At 30.6% G+C, this 23,203-nt stretch overlaps 3 protein-coding genes across 3 annotated transcripts; all 3 read right to left on the reverse strand.

Annotated features, from left to right (window-relative positions):
* Positions 1-877: 877 nt before the first annotated feature.
* Positions 878-2,739, reverse strand: LOC121213797 (uncharacterized). Its single transcript, XM_041086923.1, has 2 exons — positions 1,621-2,739; positions 878-1,528 (listed from the first exon to the last, which is right to left on the reverse strand). The coding sequence occupies exons 1-2, from the start codon at positions 2,108-2,110 to the stop codon at positions 1,146-1,148; spliced, it is 873 nt and encodes a 290-aa protein (XP_040942857.1). The 5' UTR covers positions 2,111-2,739; the 3' UTR covers positions 878-1,145.
* Positions 2,740-15,407: 12,668 nt separating this feature from the next.
* LOC121213798 (PAP-specific phosphatase HAL2-like) lies at positions 15,408-19,006 on the reverse strand. Its single transcript, XM_041086924.1, has 4 exons — positions 18,662-19,006; positions 16,541-17,225; positions 15,916-16,278; positions 15,408-15,731 (listed from the first exon to the last, which is right to left on the reverse strand). The coding sequence occupies exons 1-3, from the start codon at positions 18,819-18,821 to the stop codon at positions 15,975-15,977; spliced, it is 1,149 nt and encodes a 382-aa protein (XP_040942858.1). The 5' UTR covers positions 18,822-19,006; the 3' UTR covers positions 15,408-15,731; positions 15,916-15,974.
* A 1,510-nt stretch (positions 19,007-20,516) lies between these two features.
* On the reverse strand, positions 20,517-22,862 carry LOC107917189 (translocase of chloroplast 159, chloroplastic-like). The gene has a single exon (XM_016846565.2). The coding sequence runs from the start codon at positions 22,769-22,771 to the stop codon at positions 20,552-20,554; it is 2,220 nt and encodes a 739-aa protein (XP_016702054.2). The 5' UTR covers positions 22,772-22,862; the 3' UTR covers positions 20,517-20,551.
* Positions 22,863-23,203: the final 341 nt, after the last annotated feature.

Genomic DNA, 23,203 nt, shown 5'->3' on the forward strand with positions numbered 1-23,203 from the left:
TCACCCTCTTTTCTTACTTTGATCTCAAGACTTCCAAGATCTAATTACTGGCAAAACATTTTTTTTTAAAAATAAAATAAAAAATATTTATATTTGGCTTTTATTTATTTTTAATTAAAATTCAGTTTTTTTATTCGAATACAAGTTCTTTATCACTCATCCGTTGTACTTTATTATCATAATAAAGACAAAATACATACAATGCTTCAATTAAGATGGAGCAGAAGCACACACAATATTCATGTGATAGTGCTTAGGAGACGGGGCATGATTCTATGAAGGATGTTAAACTGCAAATTATATAATGAGAACAAATCAACATGGGCAAAGTGTTCACAATTAGCTTGTTGGCCTTGTAGAAAAAAAAATTTCTAAAATTTTCAAAATTTATACATGTTTTAAAATTTTAAAAATACATGTTATTTACAATCTTTATAATAAAATAAATATAATCACTTAATTAAAAAAACTAGTGATACTATATAAACCTAATAACTAAATCTCCCACTAAAATCATCTTTGAACATGTTCTGTTTGACAATGATATGACAACCCCTTTAACCCTACACCATTTATCACATCTAATCTAACCCACCACATCACAACTACAACCGCATCTCTCTCTTCTCTCATTTCCCACTTTTATTTTCCTTTATTATATTTTTTAAGTCACAACAATATATTTATAAACTCAAATCATATTACATAAAATAAAACCCTAAAAATTTGGATATCTCGACTTTTATAAATACCTAATTATCAATACTTATACTTCACAATCATTTTATTGGAAGAAGAAGATGTTCAACTTTTACCCTTTTATTAAAAAATAATGGCGAATGTTGGAATCATAGAAAAAGGAAATCATGACCAAAAATTGAAAAATAAAACTTACTCATTCTTCACAACTTCCAACTACATTAGTATATTTATAATTGATAACCATATATATATATATATTAACTAAGTATATTATTTTTAACAAAAACATCTGGTTTGGCTTCGTCTCCCCAGAATTTTAAAAAAAAAAAAACTCTCAATTTTATGTATACTTTTTCATTTTTCTTAATCCGTTTTTCATATAATATATATATAACTAGGGAGTATATATTTTTACTTATAATTTCACTTGGATAATTTCCATGTCAGCATCTCCAGTCCAAGCGGACTTCACCGGGACCCACAACATGCTGACTCGGCTTCCGAAATGATACCATGTGGCTGCTAACCATGAAGGCAGTTACACGCTCCGAAACCCTAATGTCTTCCATCTTCAATTCTTGCAACCGCCGCACGTATTCCGGCACGTGGAGGAGGTCCCACAAAACCCCCACTCCACCGGGCTTCAACACCCTCACCATCTCCCCCAACACCCTCATCCTCTCCGCCGCTGCTTCCACCGTCCGGTGGCCGTATTCTTTCCCCACGGTGTGCACGAACACGGCGGAAACCACCACGTCAAAGTAGTTATCCCCAAACGGGAGGCTCCTCACATCGCCTTCTCTGCACGTCACATACTCCCCCACACCTGTTTTCAATTTTCAAAATAACCATTTTTAGCGCAAAAAAATAAATAAAGATTATAATTAAATAATAATAAATTTTCTTTTTGTCGCAAACCTTCAACGTTGGCGGTTCGTAGCGTAGACAAAGTAGTTCGTTTAGACGGATCCAACCCAACAACCCGACCCGAACTACCAGTTTTTTTCAGTTGGGTCGCCACCGCATTGAGAAGAATCCCTCTGCCGCACCCAATATCAAGCGCTAGCTTCACGGTCGACCAGTCATTAACCGACCCCACCATCCGTTGCGCCATGTCGTAATGCAGCGGCCCGGCGGAGTAAAAAAAGTTGGCGGCCGCGAAAAACAAACACACTGCGGAAATCGCCGTGACGCCGCCGCTGAACCCGGCGGCGAAACGGGCTGCACCGGGACTGGAGAGGAAAGTTTGGAAGAAGTGGAAAATGGATTCGAAGTATAAAAGGAAGAGGACTGAAAGTAGGGAGAAAAAAACAGCATGGAACAAAAGGAAAACAAGTGTTTGCCACTGGTCCATGCCGTAAATTGCATAGATCTGAGTCCAATCTCTGCTACTATTGGTTTTTCCCATACTTGTTTGATCTCTGCAAAAATACTCAAAAAGCTTAAACTAAAAAAAAAAAAGAGCTCGGAATTTGAAACAACTCTCTTTTGTCCTTGATGGGTTTTGGTTAAATTACTCTACCAACCAAATTAACTCATTCTGTTTTAAGGAAAATCTTTTGGGCGATCCAAGAAAACGATTCACGGAGAAAGAGATAAAAAGGAGGAGGATCAGAAAAAACAGGGTCTCGCCCAAACAGAAGAAACAGGATCAGAGCAAGAGATAAAAGGATCAGAGAAAACAGGGTCTCATCCAAACAGAAGAAAGAGAAGAGAGAAAAAATAGGACAAATGGGATCGAGATTTATGGTAGTAAGTAATAATATAAATCTGCGAAAATGTCAGTGGTACTGGCATTCAAGGATAAAATGAGAATGATCTCTAAAGCAACTAACAAATTTTCTTCTTTTTTTCACGCGCTTTCAAGATTTTCTTTTCTGTGGGGTTGCTTTGAATTGTTTATCGAATTAATGACTGAAATGGGGTTTTTGAGCTAAAGAATGTAGGGATTTTTCTTAGAGAAAGAGAAGGAAAATGGGAAAAGGGATTGATTGGCGAGTGAGTGAGTGAGAGAGATTCTATTATGTTTACTTTTTAGCGGTAGAGAGTGACTGGAAGATTTTTTTAATTATATAGAGAAAATGTTTAAAATATTATCCCTTAAATGAGTAACGACAAAATATTAAATCTAATTATTAGTTTGAAAATGATGTTTATACTATATTAATCAAATATTTCAATCTTTTATATCAAGATCTACATTCCTATTCCTATTTCCTATCCTTTTTGTATTTTTTTCTATTTTATATGTATATTTATTTAGAATTTATATACATATTTTGTATTTTTTACTTTTCTAATATTTTAATTATTTTAATTTAAATAAATAAACATTTAAAGAAACTAACCCAAAGTCATGTACTTAATTAAGATAAAAATATTGGGATACCAAATTCAACTACATTTTTAATATAAAACTAACCATAAATTTTCATTAAATCAAACAAATAGTTTTATGTGAATAAAATATAAACTCGATCAATAGATTCATATAAGAAAATTATGAAATAATATATGTTAGTGTTTTTTTTATATAATTCATGTGTTTTTCATGTTCATTTTACGACTCATGAAGGTTAATTCTTTTGATGATAAGTGGTTGTCCTTTTTTAAAATGTCATCTCCAATGTTTGAATTTATACTCTCCCTATGAAAGTACGGTAAACCTTATGATTGGACATAGGGATGAAGGTAGAAATTTTTTTGTTGGGAATGTTGAAATTAAATTTTAATTTTTACTATAGTAAAAGTACAATTTCATCATTTAAATAATATATATTTTTATAATTTTTAAAGGACTAAATTAAATTTTTATCATTTTTAGTAAGTTAAACTATAATTTTACCATTATTAATTTAAATTTTTAAAAAATTTAAAGAACCTAAATAAAAAATTTTCCATTTTAAAAGGACCGAGCCCTACCATGCCCTTGGCTATGCCTGTGATTGTACTTAAATTTTTGTTATATATTTTAGAAGGGAGAATTTGGAGTATTTAAAAATAACTTAAATTCATAAAAGAATTTTATCACAATTTTTATCGTTTCAGATAAAAATATTCATACGATTTTTAAAATTACATACTTAAAGAAAAATGTTTAAAAATATTATATGATAAATGTTTAAAATTAAATCTGTGTTTTAGAAAACGTACTTTTACAAAAAAGAAAAAGAAAAAGTAATATTATCCTTCATTGATAAAACCATAGGAAAATACAATCTTTTTATATTAGTATTATCTCAGATTTTTATCATATCTGTTCTTTTTTTATACAATAGCTAAAATTATTCATAACTCTTCCCTAACTTTTAAATAGAAGGATAATGCAGTTCAACGCATTCGAACTCACATCCTCCTACACTGGTAACAAAGTCGATACCAGTCAAACTAATACTCAATCGACAATCTTTAATCTATTGAATTAACTGATGTTAACGCACATGAATTTTACTCGCTTCTTAGTATTAAGTTTTTTTAATTATGTTATCATTGAGATTTTAAGATTGTTTGTAAATGTTGACAACGTATTCTAAGTTTAAATTTCATTCTATGCAATTACCATTTGTATATTTACAATCTAAATGCTCGATTATTAATATAAATTATGTTCAATTATTTATTCGTTTGTGCTTTGTACTATAATTTTATAAATATTTATATTATAAATCTCAACAAATTTCTTCCTTAATTTTTGTTAAACATATATTTGTATAATGCATAAACAAATTAAAAATAAAATTAATTTAAACTAAGGGTCTGTTTGATAGGGGGAAAACCATTTCTGGAATTGGTTTTCCCCATTTTCCGGTGTTTGATTGAAGGAAAATATTTTCCTTTTGGAAAATCAATTCCGCAACACGGGTAAAAGCCTCTCATCCTTCCGGAAAATGTCTTACCCCTTAGAAATCGGTAAGACATTTTCCACAGCTCCTCTCTTCACCCTTTCCACTGTTCCTCTCTTCACCCATTCCACAGCTCCTCTATTCACCCTATCGATTGCAGCATCATCATCTCTGCCTCATCTTCTCTGCTAGTTCACCTCTTCTCTTTGCTTGCCTCGTTAGCGTGTCGGTTCACCTCTGCTGGTTTATCGAAGGTAAAATTGCAAGCTCTATGTTAGGGGATCTGTTGATTTCTGCAAGTTTTATTGCAAGCTTTTGTAGTAGATGTGTTTTCTGCAAATGGGTAGTTTTCTGCAAATGTTTTTTGCAAACAGTTTCTAGGTTAACTGGAAAATGGGTAATTTGGATACTTTCATGGCCAAATCAGTTAGCAAAGAGATAGTTATGTCTTCTCTTTCAATTTTCGCTACTAAAGGATGATTCTTTTTAAGAGAGAAAATGTTTGGCTTCTTCATCTCTGCCTGCAAAATGGAAAGGAAAACTGAAAAAACAAAATGTTTGGCTTTTTAAGAGTCCAAAGATTATGATTACAGTTCGTATTATGCTGGAAAAAACAAAAGAAATTTACATGAGTGAATAATGTTAAATGGAAAGGAAAATTGAAAAAAATTGCAGCCTTAACACCCTAATTTCTTGTCCTACTTGTTTGCCTAAATTCCCAACAGAATAGATGAATGTTATGGTCAGGGGAATAAACAACTATTTATGCTTTCATTAAAAAAAATCAGTAGAGACAATGATTTGTTTTATCTACTTGCTGAATAATTTACTTCAATCTGAAACATTTTATTCGATTATAGTCAAACTAATGCTGAACCATATTGTTTCAAATTGGTGTTCAAGACTTGTTCTGTTGTTCCTGTTGCTTGAAAAAGATTCAATGCCGTTCCTGTTGTTCTGTTGTTCTGTTGTTCCTGGTAATGGTCCCAAATTTTATTTTCCTCTATAAACTACACGTGGTCCTGAAAATGGGTAACAAATAATGCATAACAAATTAAGGTATTAAATAAATTTGGTCAAAAATTGTAATTCAAGCTTACTGGTAATCTGCAGCAATTGTAGGCGATGGTCTGATCATTCATCAGCAGAATTTCTTTACCTTTCAAGTTAACCGAACATGTTTATCTCCCAAATATATTAACAAATTTTTGCTGGATTTAAGAAAAATGAGTTTGTGGAGAAAGTTAAGTCCAGTTTGATAAGGTTCTGCTTTTGTAGTGGCTGAGACTTGAAACTACCTTTTTTTTCATGTTAATTCATTTGTGTGAAGTAGTTAGGAGTTAATCTTTAGTTTTAGAAGGGCATAAAATTAATGGATGCTTTATACAGGGATTTTTTGTTGTAGAATACTCAAACTGAAACCTTTGAGGAAGTGGGGAGTTTTGATTAATATAGAGTGCCTGCTGTAATTACAGACTTGAAGTGTTTAGGATACTGAATTGTCTCAGAAGTCCATTGGAGGTTTTAATAAGCTTGACTGAATTTTATTTTTTTAATTCTTGTGGGGATTAGAAAGGCATATATATATATTTAATATGGTTTTCAAATTACTCATAAATTCATCAAACCTTAATTAATTTAATGAAAAGATACTATCAAATATATAAAAGTTTCAAATTATTATAACAAGTCAACTAAAATATTTTAAGATTTTAGGTTAAGTATTTGGGAGGTTTTCTATTATAGGAATCGAATTAAATTAATTTTTTATTATTAAATAAATTAATTTAATCTCTATATTATTAGAAAGAAGTTAAATAAGTCCAATTTGTAATAAGCTTAACATTTATTTTTCCCGATTGCAATTCATTTCAAACAAAAGATTTCTTTTACAGAACCATAAATCCTTTTTAAAAATATTAACTTTGTTAAATTAATGAATGATATTTTTTAAACAGTAAATATTAACTCTATTCCAATTTTACTTATTTGATTCTTCTTAGTAATATATAAATAAAATTAATTTATTTAATAATAAATAATTAATTTAATCAAATTGTTATAATAGACACGCTTCCTTAATACATTCACCATTAATTATGTATATAAAATATTCAAGTATACCTAAATATTAACAACATATTATATAGTAATCATTGAACTACAATAATCATGGGGCAGCACTAATACTCCATGTTTATTCAACTCATTACCATCCACTATTGCAATTTCCCATTCAAATTCATGATTAATTAATTAATTATACATGATATTGAAATCCTAATAATATAAAACAAAATCTTGGAGCAATTGTAATTTCCTACAAGAAAACTAATTTCCTACAATATCAAATATGTTGAAGTATTGTATTAACCAAATTATTTTGTTGAAGTTTTGTATTAATTATGGCAATTAGCTTGATATGCATGTATGCATAGTCATGGCAACTTTATGTGATCTTATGAAAATCTTGCATCTTTTTTATAATGATCATATATTTGTGGGTGAGCAAATTAAATTTGTGGGTGAGCAACTAGGCGAAATTGCTAATGCTTTGAAACAATTTACTGCCGACAAGACAGCACAGCTTTACGAACAAGTGATGTCGATGGATGAAGAAGGATTTGATGATGACTTCTTGTGTTCTGTGTGTGATTATCTAGGGAGCCATGAATCAGATGCCAAAATGTTTTTAGTTAAAAGTAAGAAGCATAGAAAAATTTGGCTTCAAAAATTTCTTAGGGTTGAAGATATTGATACTTTTATGTGGTGTAATATTATGCACTTCGACAATGTTGTTACTATGTGGTGTACTACTAATTATGTATTTGGATAATATTATTTCTAGTACTCATTATGGTTTCGAAGCAATTTATAATTATTCAATATTCTTACTAGTACTCATTGTGGATAATATTTTTCCAATTTATAACGATCAATATTGTAGCTTATTATTGAGTATTATTATAAATAAATCATTGCAATATATGTAAAAACAATTTAAAATATAAAAATTTATTAATATATATTAATATATCTAAAAAATAACTTTTCCAGAAAATATTTTCAGGAAATCTGTCAAACAGCAGAAAATATTTTACACAGATTCAATCAAACACCAGAAAATATTTTCCTGTAAGTCATTTTACAGAAAAGTAAAACATTTTCCAGAAATCATTTTACGGAAAATATTTTACTGCCAATCAAACAGACCCTAAAAATAATCTATTAAATTAAAACCCAGAGATGTTAATAATGTGAGATAAAAGTAGCGGTTCAGAAATTTCGAACCTAAATATTTGGAAATTAAATTTAATGATTTCCAAGGGAAAAAAATGTAAGCGTCCAAGTGAGAGAAAAAATAAAAAAGAGTGGGGTCCATTCCCACTGAAAAAGTAGAGGAGGAAAAGAAAACGCGGGAATGACAGATGAAATGACGTGTTCATGACTCCAGAACGTAAATTTTGGTTCAATATATGCCCCCTTCTTTCTTTAAAAAAAAATTTGGTCAAACAAGTTTTTTTTTAGATTTAAAGAACTAGATTAATTTTGGAGGAAGAGTATGAAAGCGTGTCTAACTCGTTTTTTATTGATATATTAGGAAAATTTTGTTTAATTGGGTGAGCTTTCTATACAGTTAGGATGAAAGCTCGTTCATCTAAACGAGTTTTTAGTTGACATATCAAATAAAGCACGCCGAACTGGACGTATTTTCTTTAGAATTTTCAGAAAATGCTTTCAATCAGACGCATTTTCCTTAACTAAAAAGATTGTTCAACTGAATGCACTTTCACACACTCTCTTTAAAATTAGCTATTTCTCTAAAAGTGGGTTTAGATAGGAGTGTGTTTATCTGCGATTAGTGCAAAAACTGTAGTGATGATAAGATTAAATATTTTAGTTATGCTGTAGCGTGAGACAAAAAGTAAGCTAAACGCACCTCACCACTTATTCAAACCCATCCTAAATTTTGAAAAAAAAATTATTTTACCAATTGAAAAAAAATGACATATTTAGTCTAATTATTTATTTGAATTTTAAAAAGAATTTGGATAAAAATCAATAAATTTAAATAAAAAATTTAATTCACTTAAAATATACGTTCAACTTAAGTTCTAAAATTCAAAGTCGAGCTCCATGTGGCGAACATACTTTGTTTTCTAATTATGTAATGTTTTGTTTTATTTTTAAATCTATGAAACTTTTGTAATATTACCATGTAAATATTCAAACATATATTACAATTTTGATAGAAATATAGATGAAATTATAAAATATTTCATTTAAAGAACAGTAAAAATTAAAAAATATATAGTCACGCTCAAAATACGTTTAAGTTAATCATTTATAAATATGAACCGGTGTAGGTAAAATTCGAAATCTATTTTAAATCAAATTAAGCTTAAACATGTATAATATATGTAATATCATGAACTCCTCTAAGAAACATTATTATTGAAGTTTTTAAATATCATAAACTGAATTATAAGTATTACATGTCATTACAGTGTAGCAAAAAGTTTAAATATTTTTAAAAAATGATGTATCATATTTTAACTGTGCTTGTTTAATAAAATTTTTTAACTATACCAAACAACAATAATTATAATAATATTTAAAAATAATATATTTTTATTAAAAAAGATTGTGCATTTAATTTTTTTTTCTCGATACATTTAAAATTAAAAGTATGACAAAAATTCACATGATTTGAACCCTAAACTTCGCATCTCATAAGCATACTCTTAATACTTCATGATCACGAATTTACTTGTGACCTAGTCGATTTAATTTTTTTTCTTAAACATTGTAACTATTTGAATGGATCACACACCAAACTAAATTTTAGCTCGAATTTAATTTTTTTTTTCAATTAAGTCGTGGTCCGACCTAATCTAATTCATGAATTTTTTGTTCATATGTCACTAAAATAATAACTAGTAATCTAATATATTCCTATTTAATATTTTAATTGTTTTTCATATTGCAATAAAAGAATTCCATAAAAAAAGTTTCCGGGGGAGAAAAGGCATTGATTTTTTCTCTTGACTAAATGGCCAAATACATGCGCGAAAGAAGCAAAGCAAAGGGGAAGTAAAAGGCAGCACCGACTTTGCATTAAGAATCATGAAAAACTTTACATTTGAAAAGCCAAAACCCAAAGTACGAATAGTCTTCATCTACTTTCTATTTCTAAATTCCATTCGCCTATGAAAAATGTCTTTCTTGTTCCTATATTCACACTATTATTTATTATAATTTTTGACTAATTAAACACCCTACCCAAAGTGGATACATTTCAATTTGGACTGTTAAAATTTGAATTTATCATCAATTGATCCCTGTAGTTTAATAAAATTTAAGATTTAATTTTTGTATTTTAAAAATTATAAGTCAAGTATTTTTTTATTTTTTTATTTAAAATCTTAGTTTAATTATTAACATGGTATTTTTTTGTTTGAATTTTCAACTTGACATGTCTATTTTCTATGTCAATTATATATCAAGTTATATGAGAGAAATCTCATCAACATGGCAAGTTAGAAATTTTTGATGAAAAATAGTACGGATGTTATGAATTGGACTAGGATTTTTGAGTAAATAAAATAAAATAATTTCTAACTTTTAGGGTGTCCTTGGTTGAACAGAAAAATAGAGGCATACATGGAAAGAGTGAAAATGTAGAAAGTAAATAATTTTCGTGCGTGCTTGCTTAGAAATAAAAGTGAGCGTAAATAAAATAGGAGGGATGATCATTTTTAATTCTAATGCATAAAAATCAATTCTTTCAAATTAGAGAGAAGAGAAAATAAGAGAGATGTGTACGGTAGTTTAAAATTATACATTTTTCATTCTACCAAGTAATAGATGGAAATAAAATTATTTTTCATCCTTCTACTTTTTTACCCCTTCAATTTTCTATCCTTCCAATTCTTTTTTTTACTGTACAAAGCAAAGTCATATGGCACAAAATTTACCCCTTCTAGAAAGATTTCTTTCTAGTACATAGACTAAATTGTAAAATTTTTCAAAGTATATATACTAATTGCATATTTAAACCAAAACTAAAATAGGAGTAAAATTATGAGAAATTTGATTTTTTTTTTAAAATTTCAACTTAGTTTGTAATAATTAGATACGAGTATAGAGTGCTTTTAGCATTTAGTATCAATTAACGTGGAAGTGGTCGCTTTCACTTAAAAATCACACCAACTTAAAAATACTAAAAAATCAAAAGCAATAAGCTCACTTCACTAACTAATTTTTCATTGAAGTTTTTTTTTTATATTGTAATTTTTAGAAATTTAGTATAAATAATGTATGATGTGGATGTCAAAATTGGAAGACAGTGGCATCATTGAACATGGGGAACTGTCGGCAAACATAGTTCCCAACTCTCAAATATCATCAAATCAAGCATTATTTTATTATTTAATGTATTTTTATAATAATATTTCAATTTCTTCAAGCTTGAAGCTCTAGATATTCTTTTATGAAATTTTTAAAAAAATTAGGGAAACAAAACTTTGGTTACTGGTGATTTTTTTAATATATTTTAATTTAAATTCGAATATATTTTATTACCATTTGATCGTGTTTTGTAATATTGATTCACGTGTTTTAATTATAATTATTCACAGACTGAATTAAAAAATTATCTTCTAAATTATACTTACTTTCTTATATTAGTATTTTTAATGTTTTTTTTTATCAAATATGATACTTAAATTACGTTGCGATGTCCGTAGACAACATTATTTATGAATTTTACATGAAAAAATATTTATAATTAAATAAAAATCATAAAAAGGATAAAAATATGATTTTACATATAAAACATTTTCTCATTTTTTCGTCCCATTGTGAACACCCAAAAACTTTTTTAGTCATTATTTATTCTTCTTCTTCTTCAATTTCTTGACCTACTAGTAACACCCAGAAATTTATTGAAAAAAACAAAGAGATTGATTTTTTTTTCCGTTATTAACTTTTTATCTCTCTTTTCGATTTGTTGAATATATTGGGTTCTCATTGTGAACCCATTGCCATCGGAGACAAATCTGGGTTCAATCGACGGTGTTGTTGTGCATGACAAGATTGATCAACAATCGAGGTCGCTCGAATGGAGGAAAAATAGGAGCTTTAATCGTGAGGGAGAGATTTGAACAATAAACTAATGGCTTAATGATAAATTTAACCACTACCGTTTACATATTTTATCACAATGGTCCTAATTGTATTTTTGAGCGTTTAACGGGATCATGTGGAATATTTTAATGAGATATAATTTATTAATTAGATAACCCAATAAAATAAATATATGTAAAAAATAATAAAAAAATAAATCATACATAAAATTTAAAACAGTAACTCTTAATTTTAAAAAAAATGTAATTACCTAAAAAAAAATTTCAAACAAATGCATATGTTTATTTACTGAGAGATTTCAAAAAGATAATTAATAAATCAAACCGAAAATATTAAATGTGTGCATTCATTTTGAAACTTTTTTTTAGATAATTACATTTATTTTCTTTAAATTAAATGTTATCTTTTTAACTTCATGAATTATTTATTTATTTTATTATTTTCACATGTAATTATCTTATTGAGTTACCTAAGTAATAAATTACATCTCATTAAAAGTATTTTACATCATCTCTGTTAATTTTTTTAATGTTTTTTATCAAATCTGTTAAAAAAAGAGTTTGAGAAAAAAAAGATAAAAAAATACAATTAGAACCATTTTAACAAAACATATAAACATTAGTGGCCGATTTTTTATTAAGCCTAAAATAATCGCAATGGAGAGGGTGAAATATCAAAGAATGAGTGAAAAAGTTATAACAGTTAAAAGTAATTTCTTTTACCTTTTACCTTTTGATTTAATTAGAATTATGTTTAGAGATTGCAATGGAATGGAAGGGGTAGTCATTTTTTCAGCCCAACCCTAATTCCATATACCCAACTTAACTTCACATTGAATTAAATATTAATTTATTTGACCAAAATCCGCCTCAAAAGGTTAAAGCTATATACGACTTTGACCAAAACCTGAAAACAAGAAGAAGAAGAAGCACAGATTATATAGACTTCACAAGTTTTCCGTTTATTAAAACAATATAAATTATAGGGATAATGACAAAAAAATCCCCCTTTTTGTCAATGTGACATCTATACTTTCAATTCCATCTATTTATGGGTCGGGTTATTCATCTAGGCCTAAAGTATCGTTCGAAATTTTGTGATAGTTTGAGCAAAAATATTAGGTTCGAAAAATGGATATAGGCAAAAAAAATTAGACCCGATTAAAATATAGGTCGAGTTTAGGCTTGAACATTCAAGGCCTAAGCCTAGTCCGATCCATTTTAAGTTTATAATACTTTATATTATATTATTTTTATATATATTATGTAATTTAGACCATGTTAAAAAATTAACTTATACTAAATATATAATACTACATTAATGTAAATATTAAAATAATGTTAAGATGAATATATAAAAAATTTCAATAAATAAAAAATGTATAAAATAAAATAATATAAATATTTAAAAAAATATTAAAAATAGTATGGGCGGGCCTAAAATAGTCACTTTTGTATACCTTAAGTTATATTTTAGTCACTTATTTTTGAAATGTTACGTTTTAGTCGCTTATGTTTTCATGTTGTAATATTTTAGTCATTGAGCCGTTAATTGCCGTTAACGGTGTAACAGTAAGCTGATCTGGCACGTTAAATCATCATTTCAAACAAACATTTTAGGTTAATTTATACAATCGGCCCCATATTTTTTCAATTTGAGCAATTTAATTTTTTTTCTTTTATGTTCTTTCAACTTTTTTCTTTCTTTCTTTATTTTTTATTCTCTTATAATTCTCTCTTTGTTTTCCTCCCTTCTCCATTTCAAACATAACCCGAGACAAACAAAAGTGATTATTTTGATAGTTTACCTATTAAAAATACAATGAGGTTATTTGTGTTGATCTCTAAATTATATATAAACAGATGGTTAAGCGTTGAAATTGAAATCAATTAATAATAAGTGATTCTTTTTCCTATATTAGATGAAGAGTTCATATGCGATGACTCATCCCTTCCTTGAAGAATTTTTCCTTTTTCCGCAAAAGGTGGCATATGTTTTCACTTACTTCCCAGTTCCCACACTATTTTTTATGGTTTTTTTTTTTTAAATTTGTAGTACCGACAATGAAAAAAGATTACAAACGTTAAAATTTAATAAGTTTATCTAATCTCATTTTTTTTAAAAATTATCAAGAAATCTATTAAAGCAAGTACAATAATTAATTCTTCGCATTTTATAGGCTTGTGAAAATGTACATGATGACCACGAATTAAAAAATACTATTTTCTTTAGGCACAAGATAAGAAAGATAACATGACAAAATCCAGTAAAACATGTATTGTGGTCCCTCAGACTATCCATAGACAAGGACTTACCTAACCCATGGATAATCCAAATTCAAAGAATCAAACCTAACATTGACTTGTGCTTTTAAAAAAAATGGTTGAATTTAACCTTCTTATTTCAAAGTCTAAGCATGGACTTGAGCATAATTTTTTTTGGTAAAAATATATATTTTAAAATTTGAATCCAGCTTTAGTTATATTTATTTAAGCAAATGGTTACCACTCTCAAAAGTTGATTTTAAAATTAATTAAGAAAATTTTGAGTTTGGATACAGCTAATGAAACTTTGAAAATTTTGAAATCTCAAATTTAAATTTTCTTATTTTCTAAATGAAATTGTTGATATAATTGTAAATAAATAAATAAAAACAGTAACAACGATGCTTCCTTTTGAAATTGGAATAATTCATGAATTTAGCTGTCACCTGGGAAAATATAATCAAACCATTGACTTGGGATAACCTGTAGTTTCCAGGAATATTATGAACTCAAAAATCATATGTATATCAAGCCTGGTGATTGATTCTTGATTTTAACCTGCAAATATAGAAGAACCCGAGGTTTACCACGGTTTATATAACCACATGCAGTAACCCTCTATGGCCATCTTTATACCCGGGAAAAAAATATCCAAAGTCGAAAGAAAAATCTTGTATCAATGGAGGTTCGAGGTTTCATATCCTGGCATTGGATTCAGATTCCTGGAAACTGCAGTTTGTTTCCCTATGGGTGTTTTGAAGTGGCCTCGGCTCGGGAAAGTACCAGTAAACTAACAGTGTTTAACAAAGAAGAAGATGCAAATAGAGATTTTCATAGACTGGGTGGTGCCCATACAAGTATCTAGACCAATTTTTAGCCCGGTTTGAAAAATAGACTTACTTTTTTGTCCAAACTTAATTCAATTTAAGAAAGATAAACTTGAGCCCATCCCACCTATATTTGATTAAAAAAAATATAATACACTAGATACACTAAAAATATGCTAAAATAAAAATTTTCTAACAAATTAAAAATACATTAAAAAGCATTTATATTAAAAAAATTACCATAAATACAATAAATGTTTTATTGTATTAAATATAAATTTTAAAATTTTATACTTTGGGTTGAGTTATTCAGTTGGGTATTTTTTTTTTAAAAGTTTTAGGTAAAGAGTTTAATTGTTATTAGATTAGTGATTTAATATAAATATAAATATATAATAATATTATTTAACATATATAATTAATATGATTATTTTTTATAACATAATATATTCAGACTGAACCGGGCTCGAGCCAAAACATATTGCTCAAGACCCAACCCATATAGAAAATAGACCTTAAATTTTGTCCAAACCCATTATTCGGGTATTGTATTTTTGTCCAAAACCTCACATTTTTCGGACAGACCTTCAGGATAGGTGGCCTGAACTATGAGCAAGTCTAGATGCAAAATATATATATCCAATTACTTGTGACCAAAATTTATGCATCAGTTCAGTTCCCTAAGCAAACATAGGGTAGTAGCATTAGCTTAAGCTTTTGTCGCATTAAAGAATCCCCACAGTGATGATTTTGTATTAATGGAATCAAAACTTCCATTTGAGAACTATTGTTAGGGCCTATTGCTAATAAAAATGGAGCAATACTACGACAGTAAGATGGGGATCGGAGGTGAAATCAATGATCAGACCTTAAAACGGAGAATATAGTTCAGCAGACGCTTCTCGAGTCATTAGTTTGTGGCAGTGTCCTTCACAATTTTGCTTGCCCTGGAATAGTAACGAAGACATTAGAAAGAAAGGAGGAAAATGGAACTGAAAACAACTTTCTTTAACAATATATTGGTTTTAAAATTACGACAGGTTCATATAAACAGAAACTTCTTCGACCACATGAAATATATGAAAATGATGCGAAATGACTTGAAAGGCCAATTTTCTTTGATGAGCTTACCGTCATAAAATTACCATATAATACTCCACTATTATTGCATTGACAAGATGTAGAAAGTCTCATAGATTAGAAGAATCCCAGCTTGCATATACAGCCCCAATGATTTTATCATGCAGTATGGGGCCAGAGCAAGCAACAATCCCCCGGTCAAGACCTTCTAAGTACAGTCCCCTACTGAAGTCCAAGGGGCGACCTCCTGCATCCGTTACAACCCCACCAGCCTCTTCTACAATGACAACACCAGCAGCGTGATCCCATATCTTCTCTTTGTACCCAGATCTTGCAAACTTTATATAAACTTCAGCATCACCCCGAGCTATTGCTGCATATTTAACCATGCTATGGACTCGCATAGGTCGGTTTCTGCCGTTAAAGAGTGCATGAAAAAAGATAATATTAGGATCAAATCAGAAGATGACCTTACAAAAGCTATATAATTTCAGATACATTCGATTTTTTTAACTAAATAACAAGCAGGGAACTTATAAATGAAATTGTTCATTTCATTTTCATTTTCCCAGAAGCACTCAAATTTTTAATGTAATTCTTGTTCCGTGCTTCATCCAAATTAAGAATTCGTTTCATTCATCATATGCAGGAAACAGATAGAAGATTCAGAACGCACTTGAGACCTATGCTGCTAGCAAGCCCCTCGGTAAACAAGTGGTTTGAATTTGCCTTTTCCACAGGTTCACAAAAAGTTGCCTGCGATGGATCATCAACAGGAGAAGCCTGAAGCAATGTAGCAGAATTTGGCCATTCAAATTTTGTATCCCCATGGATCAAAGGTTGCATCCATGCCTGACCAGTTCCTCTCCTTGCATACATCACACATCCTTTTTGCCAAATATCCGAAGATGGTGGACTCGTCGGCTTAATTTGGTTGCATTGATGATTATAATTCAACAATTCCTTTTTCATAGGGTAATTAGGACACCCAAGAACTCCAAGAACTAGCTTCCCATCCTCAATCAAGCCTAGTGCTACAGCATACTGGTCACCACGTACAAATCCCAATGTCCCGTCAACAGGGTCAAGCACCCAATGTCTTCCAGTTGGGCCCCCAGTTGAGTTGCACCGACTGATAGCCTCAAGGATTTGTGAAGTCCCAAGAACTTTCTTTGGACACTGAAGACCATACTTTGGTGCTTCAGCTAAGCATTCATTCACAGTATTGACAACAGCTGAAAGTAAACTAGCCGCTTCAGGCTTGGAGAGTGTTTGGACATCTTCTTCAGCAACAATGGACACACTCCGACCCTCCAAGAATTCGGAAAGCAGCCAACTAACAGTTGCTTGGACGCTCCAGTCTGTTAAGATAGAAACAACCGAAAGAAAACAAGTTAACACGAGTAGATAAAAGCATTTCATTAAACAAAAGAAAGGAAAAATGATGCTCTTTCAAACCGTGTTAGCATCTATGCAAAAAAGCTAGTAGCATCATCTCAGACTATAAATGCTTCATTATTTGACAAACAGAATAGAAATTAAAGTATAACAGATATAGACACCATAAATATGATGATCAGTTAAGAAAATACAAACAAAGACTAAAAATATTTCTTGTAAACCGCACTTCATTTTTTATGCTTTAACTAGGAAGTATAATCAAATTCAAGACCCTCTCTGCACAATTTTTTTTCCTCCTTACAAGTAAAGGGAGAAAGCTTGATTCATGAAATAGAAAGAGAAATAGAAAGTTGAGGCAGAAAGCCCAATAATTTGTTAGGTACCTCCTTTTTTATCTTTAAAGACTCGATCAGTCAAATCGAACAATACTAGAGCGTGTGTTAGGCAATCAATTATAATTATGAGCAGGCACCTACACCTGCATTTCTGTCTACTAGCATACAACAAGCATGATTTGCATTCATCATCAATTAGCAATTGAACTCTCATGAATTTACTAATCAGTGTCTTAATCCCTTTCAATGGCAAACTTTCACCCTAGCTTCCCCAACATACCTGTATACTTGCATATAAATAACAAAAAGTAACAACCTAGGATTAAAGTAAAACAGAACAAACAAATACTATTTTCAAATTAAATGATCCCCAACTGAGTTTACATTTCAAAGGACCAGCTACGTACAATTGCAATTAACAAAGGGGCTTAGAGAGTTTCTTTCCATCATTCACGAATGCCGGCGAACACGGACAAATTGCAATCAAATTATAACGAATTGCACTAGTTTCCCAACCAAAATGATCAGAACAATGAAACCCGGAAAACAAAACTGAACAGCCATTACAAACTTGACCATATTTTCCTAAGTTTGTACAGAAAAATCCCTAAAGATTCCTATTCAACAGTAAGGAACAACGTTCTTAACATTTTCCTTATAAAAAAACAATGTATAGCAGTAAAACGTTTCCTAACTTGTTCTTAACAATTTCCTTATACAAAAATTTAAAAAAGGAAGCACCAAAATGCTAATATTCAAACAAGCAAATGAATATTTTCAATCATCCAAACAATGATCATATTCCAAATCTTTTTCTTTCTTTCTTATACTATCTAACAAACAAACCATGGCTTAAATATACGCCAATCAAACACCACATTACAAATTCATAACACCCCACCCCCGAAATTGAAAAAAGAAAAAAACATATCAACCCATTGTAAAGAGCCTCATTCAAAGCAAACCCATCGAAGAAAAAACTAAAAACAAAAGACATCAAATGCCCAAAAAAAGGGAAAAAAACTTTCATTTTGTACTAACAAAAAAAAAAAAGAGAATACCTGCAATAGTAACAGGAGAATCATCATCCTTGGCCAAAACATGTCCAGAAGCAGCAGAAACCAAGCTTTGTTGCACTTTTTGACATAAAGAACAAGCCATATGCACAATTCTAACAGCCAAATCCAACTCTTTACCGTACTTGTCATTCTTCTCCGCCATGTTGGAGACAAGCTTTCTCAACAGCCAAAACAAAAGGAAAAAGAAAGTTCCAAAACCTCGGGATTTCTGCAGAGAGACTCAGGTATGTATCTTTTTTTTTTTTGACGCGTGTTTCAATGAAAGGCATCGATGGCTTCTTCAAGTTTAAACCAGTGAACCCCATTTTTATTTCTTAATGTGGGAATATTTTGGTTCTAATTCTTTTTATTTCTGGTTTTTAATGATTTTCGGGAAAGTTTCCCTTTTAAGCAACCCTGATTTGCCACGTCAGATTTGTGTGAATAAAGACCGTCCGATAGTATGGATAGGATGGTTGGGGATAATCATTTTAAGGTTTAATTCACGAAGTATATCCATTTTTTCATTTTAGTACTAAAATATTTTTATCTCAATTTGGTATCTATAATATTAATCACTTTTCAATTTGGTACCTAAAGTATGCCTCCATTATATTTTTAGTCTATATTTTTTTCAATATTTAATAATTTTAATAACTTAAATATTTTATGATTTTTTAAAGAAATTTTAATATTTTAATAATCTCTAATAATTATTAAAATTTTTAATAAAAAATACTACTCATTTTTTTTGTTTTCCAACAAATGTTGTCTTACATCATACCCTAAACCATCCTTATCAATGTGTATTGATCATCTCTCTTCAACCAAAATCATTACTTATTACTCACCTTAAACCACCAAACACTAAGAGCACGTTTGGTTCGCTGTATTGGATTAGAGGTATATTGGATTAGAGGTGTAATGGAATAGATGTGTAATAGCAAATCAACTGTTTGGTTGAATGTAATGGAATAGAGGCGTAATAGTAAAACTGTGTTTGGTTGAATGTAATAGAGGTGTAATAGCATAATGGAGAAAACTAAAATGACCAGAATACCCTTAGCATAAATTTGTTTTGGTAAATGATTATTGTTATTGTTATTTAAATTTTAATAAGATTATTTATTATCAAAAATAAATAATTTAATCATATTTAAACATAATTATTATTTAATATATTTTAATTAAAATATATAATTTAATAAAATTCTTAATAATTAGCAGAAATTTGTTTTGGTAAATTATTTTATTTAAATTTTAATAAGATTATTAATATCAATAATAAATAATTTACTCATATTTAAACATAATTATTATTAAATATATTTTAATTAAAATATATAATTTAATAAAATTCTTAATAATTAATATTCTTATATGAATTTACTCAAATCATAATATATGATACTGTAAAATATAAATTAAAATAATAATTATTAAATATATTTTAATTAAAATATATAATTTAATAAAATTCTAATAATCAATATTCTTATATGAATTTACTAAAATCATAATATATGATACTATAAAATATAATTTGAAATAATTAATATTAAATATATTTTAATTAAAATATATGATTTAATAAAATTTAAAATAATTATCTAGATTCAAATTTAAGAATTATTTACATGAACAAAAATATAATATTTGTTTCTAAGTTAATTATTTTAATAAAATAATTAAATATTTATATAACGGTGTTCTCATCTTTTGGTATTTTTATATGCAATTTTAAAGATTGAATCCAAACTTAAAAGAATATTTATTTGTAAGCATTTCACCGGTTTACTTCAACTCAATTATTGATTAAATTTTAATAAACATAAATTCAATCACTAATTCTCTTGGCTCCTCTGTTTCAATATATGAAACATGACTCAATCACTAATCCTCATAACTCAAAGGTGAGCCAGATGGTCCATCAGGGGGTGCAGAAGCAGCATGAGTCAAAGCAACTATGGCATTTTTCCAGAAAGAGGAGCCAAGAGAATTAGTGATTGATCTTAACAATGGCAGATCATTAAGATCCCGGGTCTGGCTGTCCAACCGATCAACATAGACTACAACATCGGGGGGACACTTCTTTATGTATTGCTTTATAGAAGCTAGGACCTTGTGATTGGCACCTTGCTCCATGGCAGAAGATTTCAAACCTGGGGTATCAATGATTCTCAGTTTAACACCATCTACCATTCCAGTAATCTCTTTCACTACTGTAGTGGCAGGTTCAAATGCATGAATTGAGGTCTTTGACTCACCAAAGATTGAATTTATTGTGGCACTCTTGCCCACCCCAATCTTCCCAAGCACAAGCATGTTTATGGAGAAGCTTAAATCATCTTTACCCTCTGTTTCAAGTTCCAAAGCTTTCCTCTTCGCAGAATCAACACTAAACAGTTCACTGGTTTGTCTCCTTGCAACATGTGCCAGTCTATAAAGAACCTGTGCTGCTAAAGAATCTTCAGTAGAAAGTCCGAGCCTTTGAAGAATCCTCAAAAATTTGACTCTTATAAGCTGTAACTTTTCCAATTTTATTTTATCTTCTTCTGTCAAGTTGTTGTCAGAATCTCCCCTACTTGTTACAGCAGGACTAAATATGTTAGGCCTGTTTGATCGAGGTGCGGATGTTGCATTTTGCAGTGAGGATCCTAAGCCTGCAGGACGTTCAACAGTGAAAAGCCTAGATCCATCTTGAGAGGTTATAGTAATGTTGCCGCCATCAGAGCCAGCACCAGTTGCTGCTTTCAAGAGGGCTGCCAAAGCAGCAGAATCAAATAACTCCTTCCCCTCTCCTTCTTCATCCGTATCCCCTTCTTCATCTGAATCAACAGCATTTGTCTGTATATGATTATGAGAAGTATCAGCACCCGAGTGAGAACCAATGGCAGATCCTCGTTCTAGCTCCTCCAAGAATTGCTTAGCAGCTTCAGCATTATTAAAGAACATACTTTCAACCTCTCCATCAGTCTCTGAGCCTTCATTCTGATGCTGCTTCTCTTCCATTTCACCTTCAAAACTAACTTTTCTAGCCACTGTAGTTTGCTCCACTGACTCAGGCCAATGAGATTCTTCTCCTGGCAGGGTTACTGACCTTTTGCTTTGAGAATCACTATCTAAATTCTCTGTTTCATGAGCTGCCATTATTTCTGTAGGTTGAGCAGAACTATCCTTTGCCTGAATTCCATCTCCACCCCCTCCATCTACTTTCTCAGCAAATGCTTGTTCCAAAATATCTATGATCTCCTCATCTTTGAGATCATTTAGCTCAGTCCCAGAATTGTCTTTACCAAGCATAACCCCACTGGCAATATCAGCTTTATTCTCAGCATCAACAGCCAACTCGTCTCCGCCGGAAAACTTCGAACCATCAGCATGATTCAAGCCGTTATCCAAGCTCGCATTATCGTCAACTGGAACCACCTCTGTCTCCTTCATCACCAATGTCTCAATGCCTAAAGCAGCTCCAGTCAAAGGTTTCGCATCGACAGCCAACTCCTCTTCGCCAGAAAATTTCGAACCATCGACTTCAACTACCTGATGATCTACTGTTTCTACAATCATAGGATTGAAACCCTTAGCTCCACCATCTAACACCAAATTATTCTCAAAAATCCCAATTCTACCTTCCTCTCCACTTTCCATTGATAAAACAGATTGGTCGACTTCTCCAATGGAACCCATTTCCACCTTATCGTCCTTTTCCCCATTACCAACACTATCAACATCAACCTTCCCCATCGAACCCTCACCTCTATATTCCTCTAAACCATTATCGCCATCCCCAAACGAGTCCTCATTCAAAATCACATTCGAACCATCAGAACCAACAAAAGGGGCATCACTAACATCCCTCACGGTCGGAATTACTTCATCAGGGTCAGCCATAAATGGCCTCTCGGGTACTGTTTCAAACTTCCCCTCACCATTCTCGTTACTATCATTAGTTTTACCATTCCCATTATCTTCCAAAGTACGTTCACTTACTGAACTAGTTACAAACTCAGAATCATCATTCGAAGTTAAAGAAGAAGAAGAGGAAGAAGAACCTGGAGAGGTAGAGAGCGACTGAGAAGTGATTTCCGGGGCAGAAAGCAAGGCGTCCATGGTTGAAAGAGAGGAAAGGGAGATAGAGAGAATTAGGGTTTTAGGATATGGAATGAATTTTGAGTGGCACACAGAGGGAGCAAATCGACAGAAAGGGTAAAACAGGGAGGGGAAACCGAAGGGGCAACTAATCTGCAGAAAAGATGGGGATTAGAAATCGGTGGTTTTCACCGATTAGGAAGGTAAAGGATTACACCCGTATTAGAAATACATCAAACCAAACGATGGAATACAGTCGCATTAGGTGGGGCCCACCGATTAGGGGTGTATTGGCTATGCCAATACACCCAACCAAACATGGTGTAAATTTATTATTTCTCGGATCCTTTACTCGACACCCATCCAAATTTGATTACCAGCACACTTCAAACTCCCCCATTAAAATCGGGATTTATAGACTCTTTATTAAAACTTTTTTTTAGTTTTCTCCTT

This window comes from Gossypium hirsutum, chromosome D01, assembly GCF_007990345.1.
Source record: "Gossypium hirsutum isolate 1008001.06 chromosome D01, Gossypium_hirsutum_v2.1, whole genome shotgun sequence".
Lineage (NCBI taxonomy): Eukaryota > Viridiplantae > Streptophyta > Magnoliopsida > Malvales > Malvaceae > Gossypium > Gossypium hirsutum.